Here is a 19,655-nt window from a genome sequence, read left to right on the forward strand (position 1 = left end):
GGTGTTCACTGTTCACCTCCCTCACCTCCATTCAGGGTCCCAAACAGTCCCTTCGGGTGAGGCAACACTTCTCCTGCAAATCCGCTGGAATAGTCTGTGTGGCCTCCTCGACACTGGTGAGACCCAGTGTGAATTGGGGGACCACTTTGTAGGGCACCTCTACTCCATCCCCAAAAAGCAGAAATTCTCAGTAATTCCAATCCCCATTCCTGTTCTGATACATTAGTCCATGGTGCCCTCTTCTGCCACGATGAAGCCACCCCACCCCCATTTGTCCCATTTACCAGAAGCATTGTTGAGGATCCCTACCACCCATCCCACAATCTCTCTGACCCACCACCGTCAGGGAGGAGGTTCAGGAGCATCAGGACTAGGGCTGGCAGACTGGGAAACAGATTCTTCTCTCCGGCTGTGAAGCTAATGAAAACCCTGTCACCACCGAGGTCTCATCACTAGGGCAGTGAGCTGTTTACCCCTGCTGTGCACTACTTGCACTTTGAATTATATTTTATTAACTTACTTGTGGTAATAGTTTGTGTTATGTGCGGTGTGTGGTGTACGTTTTGTAGGATGGAGGAACGTTATTTCATTTGGTTGTCTATATGTAGAGTTCCTTGTAAAAATATTCAGTCCCCAACCCTTTGTTCACATAAATGAGTGTTAGAACATAAAAATCTACAGCACATTACAGTTCCTTCAGCCCACAATGTTGTAACCTACTCTAGGAGCTGCCTAGAATTACTCTACCACAAGGCCCTCTATTTTCCTAAGCTACATGTACCCTTTGTACCCACCTCCACCACCTTCGCTGGCAGTGCATTCCACACGTACACCACTCTGTGTGTGTGAAAAACTTACCTCTGACATCCCCCTGGTACCTACCTCCAAGCACCTTAAAGCTACGTCCCCTCATGTTAGCCATTACAAGCAGGGAATTCGATCAATTTAACTGAAAATTTTTATTTGTGAATCACAAGTTCCTTTTCACAGCAGAGCCCGAAAAATGGAAAATTGTAAAATATGAAAAAGTAAAAATTCAAAACCTGAACAAGTGCTCCTCCTTGCCCGGGCATGGAACTATGTCGTCCCGTTTGACCCGGGACCTAGCTGCAGAACTCTTCCAGCAGACAGGCAGAAGCAGAAAAAAATCTGCACATCACTGCATGAGATTCAGCAGTTTGATAACATACCACTGGGAGCAAGCTGAAGGCAGAATCAAGCCCCCAAGAATAACCTGGCATTATCCCCCCATTGCCCTGCCAGAACGATAACAGTGCAGGGTCCTTGCAGAAACATCGGCCGAGCACAGGCCTGGGATGGAGGAGGCTGCTTTCCGGTATACATGGTCACCCTTGGATCCGGAGAGTGGATGGACGGCTGAAGATACTGGTTAGGCATTGTCGAAGTCCCCCCTTGTGGGGTACTTGTAGTCTTGCTTCTCTAACACAGGGGGCTCCGATCTGCAGAGAGGGCAAATCCATCAAACCTTCCTTCAGGCTCAACGAAGACCAGTTCATCACCAAACCCCTTCAAGTGTCATAACTCAGTGGGTCAAAAATCTCACCAGTGTGGGAGGGGGCAGTAACGATGGAGGGGAGGTACTGCTGGGGGGGTCACTGTCAGAGGGGTGGTACTGAGGGAGGCTCACAGTATCAGAGATCTCTCTCCTAAAATTGAACATTTGCTACAAAATCACTAAGGAGCCGTTTTGGAGACTGCCAGAAGATTCTGGGAGTGGAGTATCACATCAGGAGTAGACCGGTCCACGGTGAGGGTGTGGAGTGAGGGATGAGGTGGAGCCCGTGGTCTGGTCTACAGTGAGGGTGAGGAGTGAGGGATGAGGTAGAGCCCATGGTCGGGTCTAGAATGAGGGTGAGGAGTGAGGGATGAGGTAGAGCCCATGGTCAGGTCTACAGTGAGGGTGAGGAGTGAGGGATGGGGTAGAGCCCGTGGTCGGGTCTACAGAGAGGGTGAGGAGTGAGGGATGAGGTAGAGCCCGTGGGAGGGTCTACAGTGAGGGTGAGGAGTGTGGGATGAGGTAGAGCCCGTGGTCGGGTCTACAGTGAGGGTGAGGAGTGAGGGATGGGGTAGACCCCGTGGTCGGGTAAGGGTGAGGAGTGAGGGATGAGGTAGAGCCCATGGTCGGGTGAGGGTGAGGAGTGAGGGATGGGGTAGAGCCCGTGGTCGGGTCTACAGTGAGGGTGAGGAGTGAGGGATGGGGTAGAGCCCGTGGTCAGGTCTACAGTGAGGGTGAGGAGTGAGGGATGGGGTAGAGCCCGTGGTCGGGTGAGGGTGAGGAGTGAGGGATGGGGTAGAGCCCTTGATCGGGTGAGGGTGAGGAGTGAGGGTGAGGGTGAGGAGTGTGGTGGTCACATCAGGTGTAGATGACGACTACCTGGAGGGGGATGAGAGTACTGGACCCGGTGAGGGGGATGAGGAGGACTTTTTTGAGGCCAAGATGGCCGACTTCCTCGACCCCAGCCCCGAGTCACAGCCCGTCTCTCTCTGGAGGAGATCCGACAGTCCGTGCGGGATTACTGGAGGAAACCTCGAGGCCTCGTGGCCACTGATCGCTGGTCGGGTCTGGGAGGGGTCTCCAGTCGATCCACATGACCCTCCAAAAGATGGAGAGGGGAGCTGAGGTGACCCGTAAGGATCGGTGTCAGTTCAAGAGGCTCCTGGAGACGGTCACAGGGAGAGGGCAGGAGGGGGTCACAGGGAGAGGGCAGGAGTGGGTCACAGCTCCAGCACTCCGTCCACTTCCTCGCCTTGGCGGTCCGTGTTACCGTCCGGCAGCGGAGCAGGTGTCTCTGTACACCGGGGACCCGGGGAGTAAGGTGTAGCATCAGGCAGTCCCGTTCAACGGGCCCCTGAGCAGGTTTACTGTCCACCTGTCCATTCTGGGGGCGGGTCACAGGGCGGTCCGTGTTACCGTCCGGCAGCGGAGCAGGTGTCTCTGTACACCGGGGACCCGGGGAGAAAGGTGTAGCATCAGGCAGTCCCGTTCAACAGGTCCCTGAGCAGGTTTACTGTCCACCTGTCCATACAGGGCGGTCCGTGTTACCGTCCGGCAGCGGAGCAGGTGTCTCTGTACACCGGGGACCCGGGGAGAAAGGTGTAGCATCAGGCAGTCCCGTTCAACAGGTCCCTGAGCAGGTTTACTGTCCACCTGTCCATACAGGGCGGTCCGTGTTACTGTCCGGCAGCGGAGCAGGTGTCTCTGTACACCGGGGACCCGGGGAGAAAGGTGTTGCATCAGGCAGTCCCGTTCAACAGGTCCCTGAGCAGGTTTACTGTCCACCTGTCCATTCTGGGGGCGGGGGAGTCAGTGTACCATGCGTACACAGAATGCGAGAGGTCGCAGCCCCTGTTTGAGTGTCTCAGAGAGCTGCTGAGGTTCTGGCTGCACATTGGTCCCACACTCCTCATTTATGATCACCCAGATCAGAGGGGACAGGCAAGAGGAGGATCTCCTGCTGGGCTTGCTCCTGGGCCTGGCCAAGATGGCCATTCACGGGTCAAGGCGGTGGAAGATGGAGGGTGCTGCCTGCCCCTTTTCCGAGGATACGTCCATGCCCGGCTGTCCTTGGAGAGGGAGCACGCGGTCACCATGTGCACATTGGGGGATTTCCGTGAAGGATGGGCTCCACGGGGTGTTGACTGTTTTACAGACACTGGTAACTATATTCCAATCTGAGTATATTCAGTGCTTTGTAAATACTGAATAGTTGGACCTTGTGCATTTGTGATGTAAATAAACATTTATAGCTTTGTAAAACAAAGGGGTGGTACTGAGGGAGTGCTGCACAGGAAGTAAGGATGCACCGAGATGTTAACACCCAAACAATCCCAGTCCATACAAAGTGGACTGTGGCTCCCAGGTGCAGGCGGAGTCACTGCTCCCCCCTCGACGTTCCTGATGGCATGTGCCTTCATGAGCAAATCCGTGCAGAGAGACGGGAAAGGGAGAGAGAGGTTGGAATTCTGACAGAGGATTTGAAGGGGAGTTCATGTGTTGGTGGGGGAGGGAGTGAGGGTGCCTCACAGAGAGACAGAGAGAGCCTACCAGCTTAACACTTCAGTATCTACCTACCTGTACTCCCTGTTCGGAGGGAGGCCAGGGTCCACGCAGTCCCTCTTCTCTTTCCTGAGGGGGGAGAGAGAAGAGTGAATCCTCAACTGTGACAGGGGCAGTGCTCTGGAGCCTTGCTGGGGGAGAGGGTGGTAGGGGCGAGGGAGTGCCAGCCTCATGATTAAAATGGAGACTGAAGATGTCGGAATCTGGATCAACACACGATCCAGATTAGAGGGTAGGTCTTTCGGCTGAGCAATGTTCTACAGACAGACACATGAATGAAGATGTTGAGATGTGGACAGTGTGTAGGCAGGAGGGGTTAGTCCTCATTTTATTTATTTATTTTTAGCTGGTTTGGCACGTGGAGGGCCAAAGGGCCCATTCTTGTACTGTACTGTTCCATGCCAGGATTTCTGCAGGGATCACTCCCTTGTCCATCTGCCCCTCCCCACTGATCTTCCTCCCGGCGCTAATCCTTGCAAGTGGAACAAGTGGCCCCTCACCTCCTCCCTCACCACCATTCAGGGCCCCAAACAGTCCTTCCAGGTGAGGCGACACCTCAACTGTCAGTCTGTTGGTGTCATATACTGTGTCTGGTGCTCCTGTGTGGCCTCCTGTATATTGGTGAGACCTGGTGTAGATTGGGAAACTGCTTCGCTGAGCATCTACGCTCCGTATGCCAGAAAAAGCAGGATCTCCCAGTGGCCACCCACTTTAATTCCACCCCCCATTCCCTTTCCGATGTGTCCATCCACGGCCTCCTCCACTGTTGTGATGAGGCCACACTCAGGTTGGAGGAACAACACCATATATTCCGTTTGGGTAGCCTCCAACCTGATGGCATGAACATCAATTTCTTGAACTTGTGGTAATGGCCCCCTCTTCTTCACCATGTCCCAGCCCCTTTCCCCTCTCTCACTTCATCTCCTTGCCTGCCCACCTTCTCTCTCTGCTGCTCCTCCCCACCTTTCTTTCTTCCATGGCCTTCTGTCTCTTTCACCAACTTCCCGGCTCCTCACTTCACTCCTTCTCCCCCTCCAGGCTGCACCTACCACCTCGTGTTTCTCTCTCCCCTCCCCAACCTTTTAACTCGACTCCTCAGCTTTTTCCCTCCTGTCCTGCCAATGGGCCTCCACCTGAAACGTCGACTTTACACTTTTCCATCGCTGCTGCCAGTCCCGCAGAGTTCCTGCAGCACTTCATGTGCGTCGCTCGGATTTCCAGCATCTGCAGATTTACTTGTTTTATTTACCGAGATACAGTGCCACACTGCCCACCCATCACTGATCACTGGCCTAGTCACGGGACAATTACCGGTACGTCTTTGGACTGTGGGAGGAAGCTGGAGCACCCGGAGGAAATCTAGATGGTCATGGGGAAACATACAAACTCCCTGCAGAAAATGGCAGGGATTAAGCCCGGGATTGTGCCAAGCACTAAGCTGCCACACTGCAAGATGCTCCCTGGATTAGAGAGCGTGTTTAAGAAGGTAAGACATATCTTATGAACATAAGAACATAATAAGAAATAGGAGCAGGAGTCGGCCATCTGGCCCATCGAGCCTGCCCCACCATTCAATATGATCATGGCTGATCTGTCCATAAACTCAGCTCCATCCACCTGCCTTTTCCCCATAACCCTCAATTCCCTTACTATGTAAAAACCTATCTAGCCATGTCTTAAATATATTTAGTGAGGAAGCCTCAACTGCTTCCCTGGGCAGAGAATTCCACAGATTCACCACCCTCTGAGAAAAACTGTTTCTCTTCATCTCCACCCTAAATCTTCTCCCCTGAATCTTGAGGCAATGTCCCCTAGTTCTAGTCTCACCTACCAATGCAAACAACTTTCCTACTTCTATCTTATCTATCCCTTTCAAAACTTTGTATGTTTCTATCAGATCCCCTCTCATTCTTCTGAACTCCAGAGAGTATAGTCCCAGGTGACTCAATCTCTCCTCATAGGTTAACCCCTTCATCCCTGGAATCAACCTGGTGAACCTCCTCTGCACCGCCTCCAAAGCCAGTATATCCTTCCTCAAGTATGGAGACCAGAACTGCACACTATCTGGAGTCTAGATAGGCTCTTCTCTGGAGCAAAGGAGGATGAGAGGTGATTTAATTGAGGCATACAAGGTGGTAAGAGGCAGAGATCGAGTGGACCGCCACAGACTTTTTCTTAGCTAAGACGAGGGGGCATAATTTTAAGGAGGTTGGAGAAAGTATGGGGGGGGATGTCAGAAGCAAATTTTTACAGAGAAGGTAGTGGGTGCGTGGATCGTGCTGCTGGAGGCAGGTAGATTAGGGACTTTTAGAGCCCCTCAGACAGGCACATGGATGGTAGAAAAATGTGGAGGGTAGCGTTAGACTGATCCCGGACTAGGTTAAAGAATTGGTTCAACATTGTGGACGGAAGGGCCTGTACTGTTCTGATACCGCTCCATTTGTAAACTCCAAACCCTTTATGCAAAGGCTAATTCGCCATTTATAAACAGAAGAGATTCTGCAGAGGCTGAGAACCTTGGGCAATGCACACAAAATGCTGGGGAAGCTCAGCAAACCAGGCAGCATCTATAGAGGGGAACAATCAGTCAATGCTTCTGGCCAAGACCCTTCATCAGGACAGTTCCAAGGTTCATTTATTATCAAAGTATACAAGACTGAAATTCTTCTTCTCCAGGTAGACAGGAAGCAGCATGATCATCAACCCCCAAATCCCTCCTCCCACACAAAAATGAACAAAACAGAAGACATATCAACCCCCAAATCCCCCTCCCCTAACAAAAAAATGGGGTGAAAAACACATGAAAAAAGTCTATAGCAGGCTCTTCCCTCTCCATAGCAGAGCAATCCCCAGTGATCAAAAGGCAGGCAGCAAGCGCTCACCCTCCACAATTGCCTCAATGTTTCAATATCCCTCGTTGCTTTAATCTGCTTGCGACCCTTCCCGCAGCCTGCTCTCCATGAGGTTCACATACACCGTCTCTGCTCCCCGGAATCCTCTCAGATACCGCAGAGCGCTGAAGCACCAAAACGAACTCCAAACTTCCACACTCATCTCAATGTTTCAATCTCCCTCATTGCTTAATCAGCAAAATGGAGTGGAAGATGGGCTCGTGCCCCATCCCACAGCCTGCACGTGCTTGGCACCTCTGCCTCCCGAATCCTCTGGGAGAATGCCGCTTCATCAGGACAATACATCAATACGCGCCTTCTTTACTTGCAGCAACATCGACCAATCTGTTGTGATTCATGTACAGGAACACGTCCTGCTCTTCACTCCTCTGCAATCCGGCTCAGCCCACCTGTAGAATCCTCCTCCGCAAGCGCAAGACCTCACACTTTCACCCACTCACTCTCTGGTTGGAGAACACCACACACAGATTGAGCAGAATTAGACCACTAGCTTCACCACGTCATCATCCCTCTCAACCCCCTTCTCCCCATAACTTCCGACACTGACTAATCAAGAACCGATCAACCACTGCTACATATATACCCACTGACTTGTTCTTCAGTCGTCTGTGGCAATGAATTCCACTCTGGCTGAAGAAATTCTCCCTCATCCCTGATCTAAATGGACATTCCTCTATTCTGAGGTTATGCTCTCTGGTCAATGTTTCCCCCACTATAGGAAACATCCACTCTATCTAGGGTTGGGAGGAGGAGGAGATAGACAGAGGGGAAAGGTGAGAAGAGGAGCAGGCGTTACAAGGTGTAAGAAATCTCCAGCGAAGGACGAGTTTGTGGACAGGGAAGAGGAAGAACCCTGGGAAGGAGGGGGCAAGTGAAATAGCTAGGTTTGGATGGCAGGGATGGGAGGGGCATTGGCCAGGATCGAGTGAGCAAGGAGGGTGGGGATGAGGGTTGATGGGGAAGAGATGCTGAGGACTCAGGGCAGGGTTCGGTGAGGGGAGGGTCACAATACTCACTTCAATACAGGGGGCTGTGTTTGGGTTTCTGTGCTGATGTTTCTGTGTTTCTGTGCTGTGTTGACGAGCCGTGAAGTCTGTCCCCTAGGAGGTAATTCCGGATGGTCCATCTCACACCACGACCTCTTCCTGCTCTGAGAAAAACTGTCGCGATAGATACAGGAGGAGGAGGTTGAGGTTGAGGCACCCTCATTCGGTCCTGGCCAATTAGAGACCACTTCCTCTTTATTCGGCACCTGAGGGGAGACAGAAAGCAGCTCTGTGAGAGGTTTATTCACGGACTACGTGGGTGCAGAGGGGATTTACCCGGATCTGTCTGGATTAGACAGCGTGTCTGATGAGGACAGGTTGAACGACCTAAAGCTTTTTTCTTTGGAGTGAAGGAAGGTGAGAGGTGATTTGAGAGAGGAGTACAAGATAAGATGCACAGACAGAGTGGACAACCAGAGACTTTTCCCCAGGGCCAAAACGGCTGATACCAAGAGGCATAATTTTAAGGTTACTGGAGGGAGCTGTGGCGACCCATTTCCTGGCACATCCGAACCGACTCACAATTAGATAGCCTACGGGGGTTTGCGAGCACAGAGCTTTGGAGCCTCTGCGCCACGGGGAGCAGGTTGAGGGAGGCTTAAAAGTGAGGCTGAGGATTTCGAATAAAGTTTTTCCTTCGACTGCAGCTACCGACTCCGTGTCGTAATTTTAGCGCTGCGTGTAGCACACCGCTACAATTGGTGACCCCGACGGTCCAAACGATTTTTGGACCAGAAATGACCGACGCCGCCTCTGTTCATGCAGTTTCATTGAAACTGCCGGGTTTCTGGACACAGCGCCCGAACCTATGGTTCCAGCAAGCTGAAGCCCAATTCCACGTTCGCCAGATCACCTCAGAAGACACCCGCTACTACTACGTGGTGAGCTCCCTCGATCAGGACACAGCGGCCCAGGTCGCGGAGTTCGTACAGTCGCCCCCGGTAGACGGCAAGTACACGGAATTCAAAGCCCTGTTCCTCAGGACTTTCGGACTCTCACGGCGCGAGCGGGCTGCCCGTTTACTGCACCTGGATGGCTTGGGAGACAGACCTCCATTGGCTTTGATGAATGAGATGTTGTCTCTGGCCGACGGACACACATGCCTCATGTTTGAGCAGGCATTCCTGGAGCAGCTGCCCGAGGACATACGCCTGCTGCTGTCCGACGCGGATTTCAGTGACCCCCGGAAGGTGGCAGCCCGGGCGGACTTGCTGTGGAACGCCAAAAAGGTGAGTGGGGCGTCCATCGCACAGATCTCCCAGCCACGCTCCCGGCAGCAAACCAGTCCAGGCCCGGCCGCAGAGCCCGCCAACCCCAAGCCCAATGAACACTGGTGCTTCTACCACCAGCGGTGGGGCGCAGAAGCCCGCCGTTGTCGCCCGCCCTGCAAGTTCCCGGGAAACGCCAGGGCCAGCCGCCGCTGATGGCTACGGTGGCTGGCCATCGAGATAGCCCCCTGTATGCGTGAGATAGAAGGTCGGGACGCCGGTTTTTGGTCGATACTGGGGCTGAGATCAGCGTTTTACCCCCGACGAGTTACGACACCCGCAGCAGGGCACCGGGTCCCCCCCTGAGGGCCGTGAATGGCAGCACAGTAAGGACCTATGGCACCCGTCAGGTGCAGCTACAGTTCGGCTCCAGCCAGTTCACGTGGGACTTCACACTGGCCTCCGTAGCCCAACCGCTTCTGGGTGCGGATTTTTTGCGGACTCACAGCCTACTGGTCGACCTGCCCAGGAAGAGACTGGTACACGCCGAGACCTTTCAGACGTTCTCCCTGGGTACAGCCCAGTTGCCAGCCCCTCACCTCTCCATCACGCTGTCCGACAACGACTTCACCAGGGTCCTGGCGGATTTCCCATCGGTTCTGGCACCGCAGTTCACAGCGGCCATGCCCAGGCACGGCGTACAGCACCACATCCCGACCCAGGGACCACCCCTCCACGCCCGCGCTCGGCGGCTTCCCCCGGACAAGCTCCAACTGGCGAAGGAGGAGTTCCAGAGGATGGAGGAATTGGGGATCATCCGGCGGTCCGACAGCCCATGGGCCTCCCCCCTGCACATGGTGCCCAAAGCGACGGGGGGCTGGAGACCGTGCGGCGACTACCGCAGGCTGAACGAGGCTACCACCCCGGACCGCTACCCTGTGCCGCACATTCAGGACTTTGCAGCAAACCTGCACGGCGCACGGATCTTCTCCAAGGTAGACCTCGTCCGAGGGTACCATCAAATCCCGATGCATCCTGATGACGTCCCCAAAACGGCTCTCATCACCCCGTTTGGCCTTTTCGAGTTCCTCCGCATGCCGTTCGGCCTGAAGAATGCCGCACAGACGTTCCAGCGGTTAATGGACGCGGTGGGACGGGACCTGGACTTCGCGTTCATCTATTTGGACGACATCCTCATAGCCAGCAGCAGTCATCAGGAGCATCTGTCCCACCTCCGTCAACTCTGCGCCCGACCGAGTGAGTACGGTCTTACAATCAACCCCGCCAAATGACAGTTCGGACTCGATACCATTGACTTCCTGGGCCACAGGATTACTAAAGACGGGGCAACCCCTCTGCCCGCTAAGGTAGATGCGGTCCGCCTCTTTCCCCGACCCACCACGATCAAAGGCCTTCAGGAATTCGTAGGTATGGTCAATTTCTACCTCCGCTTCCTCCCTTCAGCTGCCCGGATCATGCGCCCCCTGTTCGCCCTGATGTCGGGTCCGAGCAAGAACATTACCTGGGACGAGGAGTCCGCCGCCGCTTTCGTTCAAACGAAGGAAGCTTTGGCTGACGCCGCAATGCTAGTACATCCCAGAATGGACGCCCCTACCGCCCTCACAGTGGACGCATCAAACACGGCAGTCGGTGGGGTGCTGGAGCAACTCATCGCAGGTCGCTGGCAACCCCTGGCGTTTTTCAGCAAACACCTGCAACCACCCGAGCTCAAATACAGTGCTTTCGACCGGGAACTGTTGGCGCTCTACCTGGCAATCCGGCATTTCAGGTACTTCCTAGAAGGTCGGCCCTTCACCGCGTTCACGGACCACAAACCGCTTACCTTTGAGTTTACGAAAGCGTCCGACCCCTGGTCGTCCCGCCAGCAACGCCACCTGTCCTACATCTCTGAATACACGACGGATGTCCGGCACATCTCGGGTAAGGACAATGTCGTGGCGGATGCGCTCTCTCGCCCTACCGTTCATGCCCTTTCCCAAGGGGTAGACTTTGAGGCACTGGCAGAGGCGCAGCAGGCGGATGAGGAGATTCCGAGTTACAGAACCGCAGTCTCCGGTTTGCAGCTCCAGGACCTCCCCGTGGGCCCGGGTGAGAGGACCCTACTCTGTGACGTCGCCACCGGCCAGCACCGTCCCGTCGTCCTGACAGCCTGGCGGCACCGCGTTTTCGACTCCATTCATAACTTGGCGCATCCCTCCATCCGGACAACTGTCCGGATGGTTTCCAGCAGGTTCGTTTGGCACGGACTCCGCAAACAGGTCAGTGAATGGGCCAAAATGTGCATGCACTGCCAGACGGCCAAGGTGCAGCGGCACACCAAAGCCCCACCGTAGCAGTTCCATCCCGCCCACCGGCGTTTCGACCACATTCATGTGGATATTGTGGGCCCCCTGCCAGTGTCGCGCAGAGCGCGGCACCTCCTGACTATCGTGGACCGGTTCACAAGATGGCCAGAGGCGGTCCCGCTCACCGACACCACCTCCGAATCTTGCGCCCGAGCCCTGATCACCACCTGGATATCTCGCTTTGGTGTACCGGCCCACATTACCTCCAACAGAGGCGCCCAGTTCACCTCCAGCCTGTGGTCAGCTATGGCCAGCCTTTTGGGGACTCAGCTGCACCACACAACTGCCTACCACCCACAGTCGAACGGGCTAGTGGAGCGTTTCCACCGTCACCTGAAGTCGGCCCTCATGGCCCTCCTGCGAGGAGCCAACTGGGCGGACGAGCTTCCCTGGGTCCTACTCGGCATCCGCACAGCGCCCAAGGATGACCTGCACGCCTCGTCGGCCGAGTTGGTATACGGCGCGCCCCTGGTCTTCCCCGGGGAGTTCCTACCAGCCCCAAGGGGGCAAGAGGAAGATCCCACAGCAGTCCTGGGCAGACTACGCGAGAAGCTCGATAACCTGGCCCCCATACCCACTTCACAGCACGGGCGGCACCCGACCTGCGTACCCAAAGACCTACAGAACTGTAAGTTTGTGTTTGTACGAAGGGGCGGGCATCGGCCACCGCTGCAGCGGCCATACGAGGGGCCGTTTATGGTGCTCCGGAACAACGGGTCCATGTTCGTGCTGGACGTTGGAGGGAAAGAGGAGGTTTTCACGGTGGACCGCCTCAAACCGGCCCATGTGGACCTGGCGCAACCAGCCGAGTTTCCGGCACCCCGGCGCAGAGGCCGACCTCCCAAGCAGGTTCTGGCCCAGACTGTGGACATTGGGGGGTGTATCGCCGGTTCTGGGGGGGGGTTATGTGGCGACCCATTTCCTGGCACATCCGAACCGACTCACAATTAGATAGCCTACGGGGGTTTGCGAGCACAGAGCTTTGGAGACTCTGCGCCACGGGAGGCAGGTTGAGGGAGGCTTAAAAGTGAGGCTGAAGATTTCGAATAAAGTTTTTTCCTTCGAATGCAGTTACCGACTCCGTGTTGTAATTTTAGCGCTGCGTGTAGCACACCGCTACAGAGCACAGGGGTAAGATTTTCACAGAGAGAGTGCTTGGTGAGTGGAACACCCTGGCAGGACTGGTGATTGAGGCACTTGGGGGCATTTAAGAGTCTCTTAGGTGCATGGATGATAGAAAAATGGAGGGTACGTGGGAGGGAGGGGCGAGATTAATTGAGTGTTAAAAGGTTAGCACAAAAATGTGGAACAAAGAGCCTGTACCATGCAAAAATGGCCTACATTCTACGACCCAAAGACATGTGACGGGTGAGGGAGCAGATGACTGGACAGCAAGGATAAGCCAGGTAACTACAGGCCAGTGAGTCTTGTAATGACTCCAACCTGATGGCATAAATATTGATTTCCCCCAGCTTCTGAGTGCCATCCACAAACTGATTGTCCTGTGCAAACGGTCGGTTTATTTCCTCTGTGTAGTTACAGAGGTGCAGAATCAGAATGCCCAATGCTGCAACCCGGAGCTTAAAAAGCAATCAGCTGGAGGAACTCAGTGGGTCAGACAACGTCTGTAGAGGCAGAGGGAGAGTCAGCATCAGGACTGAGTGAAACTGTACACAGTACTCCTGGTGGGATCCTCCTAAAGATCTACATGATTAGAACATTCTTATTCTTCCAATGAATAGTTCTTATGGTGGCTTGTTCTTCACACACAGGGTAGCCATGAGACCATCAGCATCATTCTGTGCTGTGTCATGACATCATTGTCATGTGTCATGTCATATGACATCATAATCACGTGCCATGTCCTGTGACATAAACATGTACCATGTCGTGTGACATCATCACATTATGTGCCAGGTTGTATGGCGTGAGTGATCACGGTCTTTGGCAAATTTTCCTACAGTGATTTGCCACTGCCTTCTTCTGGGCATTGTCTTTACAAGGTGGTGACCCCAGCCATTATCAATACTCTTCAGAGATTGTCTGCCTGGCGTCAGTGGTCACATGACCAGGACGTGATCAGCTCCCATGGCTTCACGTCATCCTGATTGGGCGCTAAGCAGATGCTACACCTTGACCAAGGGTGACCTGCAGGCCAGCGGAGGGAAGGAGCACCAAACACCTCCTTTGGTAGAGATGCATCTCCACACTGCCACACTCTCCTTTACTCATAAGACACTGGAGCAGAATTAGGCCATTCAGCCTATCAAATCTGCTCAGACTTTCCATCATGGCCGACTTATTATCCCTCTCAACCCCATTCTCCTGCCTTCCCCTTGTGACCTTTGACTCCCTGACTAATCAAGAACCTGTCAGTCTCCACTTTAAATATACACAGTGTATTGCAAATTATTGCACAAATCTTATCAGCTAATCCTGTGGCAGCAACTCAATGCATAAAAACATGCAAATGTGGTCAAGAGATACAGTTGTTGTTCAGACCAAACATCAGAATGGGGAAGAATGATTGCCGGTGCCAGACGGGGTGGTCTGAGTATCTCAGAAACTGATCTCCTGGGATTTTCACACACAACAGTCTCTAGAGTTGACAGAAAACGGTGTGAGAAACAAAAGGAAATCCAATGAGTGGCAGTCCTGAGGGTGAAAACAACTTGTTAATGAGAGAGCTCAGAGAACGGCCGGACTGGTTCAAGCTGAGAGGAAGGTGACAGTAACTCAAATAACCACACATTACAACAGCGGTGAGCATCCCTGAATGCACAACATGTCAAACCTTGAAGTGAATGGGCTACAGCAGAAGACCACAAGATCATGGCACAGGAGCAGAATTAGGCCATTTGGCCTATCGAGTTTTCTCCGCCATTCTATCATGACCGATATATTACCCTTCTCAACCCCATTCTCTTATCTTCTCCCTGTAATCTTTGACGCCCTAATCAACAAGGAACTCGTCAACCTCATCTTAAATATACCCAATGATTTGGCCTCCACAGCTATTTGTGGCAATGAATTCCACAGATTCACCAGCCATCTGGCTAAAGAAATTCCTTCTCATCTCTTTTGTAATTGGATGTCCCTCTATTCTGCGACTGTGCCCTCTGGTCTTAAACTCCCCCCCCCCCCCCCCACACACACACAGGAAACATCCTCTCCACATCCACTCCATCGAGGCCTTTCACCATTCAATAGTTTCAATGAGAACACTCCTTGTTCTTCTAAACTCCATTTAGTACAGGCCCAGAACCACTGAATGCTCCTTATATGTTAACCCTTTCATTACTGGGATCATTCTCGTGAATCTCCTCTAGACCCTCTCCAATGCCAGCACATTTTTTCTGAGGTAAGGGGCCCAGACTGCTGACAATACCCCAAGTGCGGTCTGACCAATGCCTTATCTCGAAGGCAGGTCATTCAGTTGGTGAGAATGCTGCAAGCCAAAGGACTTGTCTCTGTGGTGACTAACTCTCTGATTCCACACCATCCTGGCCCAGGGTTTCATCTGCACATTACTACACTGGATAATAAACCACTGGTGCAGAAAATCATAGAGTCATAGGTCACTACAGTACAGAAACAGGCCCTTTGGCCCATCTAGTGCATGTTGCACCATTAATCTGCCTAGTCCCATAGCTCTTCACATCTCTTCCATCCACGTACTTATGCAAACTTCTCTGAAATGCTGCATTCATCACCTTCACTGGCAGCTCATTCCACACTCTCACCATCCTCCGAGTTAGGCTCCTCCTCAGGTATTTCACCTTTCCCCTTTAACCTATGACCTCTAGTTCTAGTCTCACCCCTCCTCAGTGGAAAATGCCTGCTTGCATTTACCCTATCTACACCCTCTATCAAATCTCCCCTCAAACTCCTACACTCTGGGGATTAAAGTCCAAACCTATTTAACCTTTCCCTATAACTCAGGCCCTCAAATCCTGGCAACGACCATGTAAATTTTCTCTGTACTCTTTCAATCTTATTTTCATTTTCCCTGTAGGTGGGTGACCAAAACCGCACACAATACTCCAAAGTAGGTCTCACTGACATCTTATATAATTTCAACATAACATCATGAAGGACATGAAAAGTATGAACCTCACAGTCCTTCTTCCCCGCCCCCCTGCCCCCCCAAGGGAAGAGAAACTTTAAACTAGAAGTGGAGGTTTAAGGTTGAGAGGTGAACGATTGAGGTGTGAGGTTGAGAGAAGGACCCAAGTGGCAATTTCTTCACAGAGAGGATGTTGGGTGTATGGTGCAGGGGACGAGAACAGCACATACAGAGAGCGGGAGGCAGCCAATGGGCCAGGCAACAGCCACGGAGGGGGAGATAGAGTCCACATCTCGGACTGAGATCCTTCATCAGGACTGAAGGGAAGGGGCAATAAGAAGGTAGGGCCAGGGGAAGGAGTACAAGCTAGAATCAGGAGAGGTGGTTGAGGCTGGTCAGAGAGACCTGGACAAATGGGGTGGCTTGGCACCTTCGCGGTTAGTGCAACGCATATCAGCGCCAGTGATTGGGGACCATTCCCCACCGCTGTCTGTAGCTCTCCCTGTGACCTGATGCACTATCTCCGGATGCTTCGGTTCCCACCCCACAGTCCAACGGCGTACGGGTTAGTTAGTGAGTTGTGGGCGTGCTGTTGGCACCAGAAGCGGGTTTCCCCCAGCTCGTCATCAGACTGTGTTGGTCACTGACACAAAGCAACACATTTCACAGTATCTTTCAATGTATCAACGTCAAATAATAGACAATAGACAATAGGTGCAGAAGTAGACCATTCGGCCCCTCGAGTCTGCACCGCCATTCTGAGATCATGGCTGATTATTCACTATCAATACCCAGTCCCTGCCTTGTCCCCATATCCCTTGATTCCCCTATCCATCAGATATCTATCTAGCTCCTTCTTGAAAGCATCCAGAGAATTGGCCTCCACCGTCTTCCGAGGCAGTGCATTCCACACCTCCACAACTCTCTGGGAGAAGAAGCTCTTCCTCAACTCTGTTTTAAATAACTGACCTCTTATTCTCAATCCATGCCCTCTGGTACTGGACTCTCCCAACATCTGGAACATATTTCCTGCCTCAATCCTATCAAATCCTTTAATTATCTTAAACGTTTCAATCAGATCCCCTCTCAATCTCCTCAATTCCAGCGTGTACAAGCCCAATCTCTCCAATCTCTCTGCGTAAGACAGCCCTGCCATCCCAGGAATCAACCTAGTGAATCTACGCTGCACTTCCTCAATTGCCAGAATGTCCTTCCTTAAACCTGGAGACCAAAACTGTACACAATATTCCAGGTGTGGTCTCACCAGGGCCCTGTACAAATGCAAAAGGACATCCTTGCTCTTGTACTCAATTCCCCTTGTAACAAAGGCCAACATTCCATTTGTCCTCTTCACTGCCTGTTGCACTTGCTCATTCACCTTCATTGACTGGTGAACTAGGACTCCTAGGTCTCTTTGCATTTCTCCCTTACCTAACTCTACACCGTTCAGACAATATTCTGCCCTCTTGTTCCTGCTTCCAAAGTGGATAACTTCACATTTATTCACATTGAATGACATCTGCCAAGTATCTGCCCACTCACTCAGCCTATCCAAGTCTCCCTGTATTCTCCTAACGTCCTCTTCGCATGTCACACTGCCACCCAGTTTAGTATCGTCAGCAAACTTGCTGATATAGTTTTCAATGCCCTCATCTAAATCGTTGACATAAATCGTAAAGAGCTGTGGTCCCAATACAGAGCCCTGTGGTACCCCACTAGTCACCTCCAGCCAGTCCGAGAAACACCCATTCACTGCTACCCTTTGCTTTCTATCTGCCAACCAGTTTTCTATCCATGTTGAAACCCTGCCCCCAATGCCATGAGCTCTGATTTTACTCACCAATCTCCTATGTGGCACCTTATCGAATGCCTTCTGAAAATCTAGGTACACAACATCCACTGGCTTACTCTCATCTAACATCCTTGTTACACCCTCAAAAAACTCCAACAGATTAGTCAAGCATGATTTGCCCTTGGTAAATCCATGCTGGCTCGGCCTAATCCTATTTCTGCCATCAAGATGTGCCACTATTTCGTCCTTAATAATGGACTCAAGCATCTTCCCCACGACTGACGTTAGGCTAACAGGGCGATAGTTCTCCGTTTTCTCCTTCCCTCCCTTCTTGAAAAGTGGGATAACATTAGCCACTCTCCAGTCTTCAGGAACTGATCCTGAATCTAAGGAACATTGGAAAATGATTACCAATGCATCCGCAATTTCCTGAGCCACCTCTTTTAGAGCCCTCGGATGCAGACCATCTGGACCCGGGGATTTATTAGCCTTCAGTCCTACCAGTCTACTCATCACAGTTTCTTTCCTAATGTCAATCTGTCTCAATTCCTCTGATATCTTATGACCCTGGCCCATCCATACATCTGGGAGATTGCTTGTGTCCTCCCTGGTGAAGACAGATCTAAAGTACACATTAAATTCTGTTGCCATTTCCCTGTTTCCCATAACAATTTCTCCCAATTCATTCTTCAAGGTGCCAACATTGTTCTTAACTATCTTCTTTCTCCTCACATAGCTAAAAAAGCTTTTGCTATCCCCTTTTATATTCCTGGCTAGACTGCGCTCATACCTGATTTTTTCTCTCCGTATTGCTTTTTTAGTTAAGATCTGCTGTTCCTTAAAACTTTCCCAATCATCTGTATTCCCACTCATCTTAGCCCTGTCATACTTCTTTTTCTTTAATGCTATACAATCTCTGACTTCCTTTGTCAACCACTGTGGCCCCTTCCCCCTCTTTGAATCCTTCCTTCTCATTGGAATGAACTGCTTTTGCATCTTTTGTATTATCCCCAAGAATATCTGCCACTGCTGATCCACTGTCTTTCCTGCCAGGGCATCCGCCCATTTAACTTTGGCCAGCTCTTCCCTCATGGCTCCGTAGTCTCCTTTATTTAATTGCAACACTGACACCTCTGATCTGCCCTTATCCCTCTCAAATTGTAGATAAAAACTTATCATGTTATGATCACTACTTCCTAATGGCTCCTTTACTTCAAGATCACTTATCGATTCCTGTTCATTACACATCACCAAGTCCAAAATAGCCTCGTTCCTGGTTGGCTCAAGCACAAGCTGTTCCAAAAATACATCCCTTAGACACTCCACAAACTCCCTATCCTGGGGTCCAGCACCTACCTGATTCTCCCAGTTCACCTGCATGTTGAAATCTCCCATAACGACTGCATTACCTTTAGCACATGCCAATGTTAACTCCCTAATCAACTTGTACCCAATATCCACGCTACTGTTTGGGGGCCTGTACACAACACCCATTAGGGTCCTTTTACCCTTACTGTTCCTCAGCTCAATCCACACAGACTCTACTTCCCCTGTTCCCAAGTCACCTCTTGCTAAGGACTGAATCTCATTCCTCACCAACAGGGCCACCCCACCCCCTCTTCCCATATTTCTGTCTCTACGATAGCACGTATACCCTGGTACACTCAATTCCCAGGCCTGATCCCCTTGCAGCCATGTCTCCGTTATCCCAACAATATCGTAGTTCCCCATTTTCATCTGAGCTTCAAGCTCATCTGTCTTATTTCTGACACTACGCGCATTCAAGTATAGAATTCTTAGCCCATTCCTCCTCTCTTTGCTTAAAACACTGTCTACTGTACCTAACCCAGCTCCTTGAACTTCCATCGGGCTAATTGCACCCTGAATTTTGATGACCTTCTCAAGATCACCCAAACCTTCTACACATTTAACCCCATGCTCCTTCTGACCAACCCTCTGGATCTGGATCCCTGCCCCCTGCACATCTAGTTTAAACCCCCCCGAGCAGCACTGGCAAACACACCTGCAAGAATGTTAGTACCCCTCTGGTTCAGATGTAGACCGTCCCTTCAAAACAGATCCCAATGTCCCTGGAACAAAGACCAATTATCCAAAAACCTGAACCCTTCCTTCCTGCACCATGCTCTCAGCCTCGTATTAATGTGCATAATCATTCTATTCTTCACC

At 51.8% G+C, this 19,655-nt stretch overlaps 1 protein-coding gene across 1 annotated transcript in view; it reads right to left on the bottom strand.

Moving 5' to 3' along the window:
- Positions 1-940: 940 nt before the first annotated feature.
- Positions 941-19,655, bottom strand: part of LOC132395266 (uncharacterized) — a 183,396-nt gene continuing 164,681 nt past the window's right edge. The window contains exons 28-30 of the mRNA XM_059971599.1: positions 8,007-8,242; positions 4,094-4,147; positions 941-1,460 (exon numbers count right to left, since the gene is read on the bottom strand). Coding sequence (XP_059827582.1) covers positions 1,391-1,460; positions 4,094-4,147; positions 8,007-8,242 — 360 coding nt within the window. The 3' untranslated portion in view covers positions 941-1,390. The remainder of the gene's footprint in view (positions 1,461-4,093; positions 4,148-8,006; positions 8,243-19,655) is intronic.

The sequence above is a fragment of the Hypanus sabinus genome, chromosome 6 (assembly GCF_030144855.1).
Source record: "Hypanus sabinus isolate sHypSab1 chromosome 6, sHypSab1.hap1, whole genome shotgun sequence".
Classification (NCBI taxonomy): Eukaryota; Metazoa; Chordata; class Chondrichthyes; order Myliobatiformes; family Dasyatidae; genus Hypanus; species Hypanus sabinus.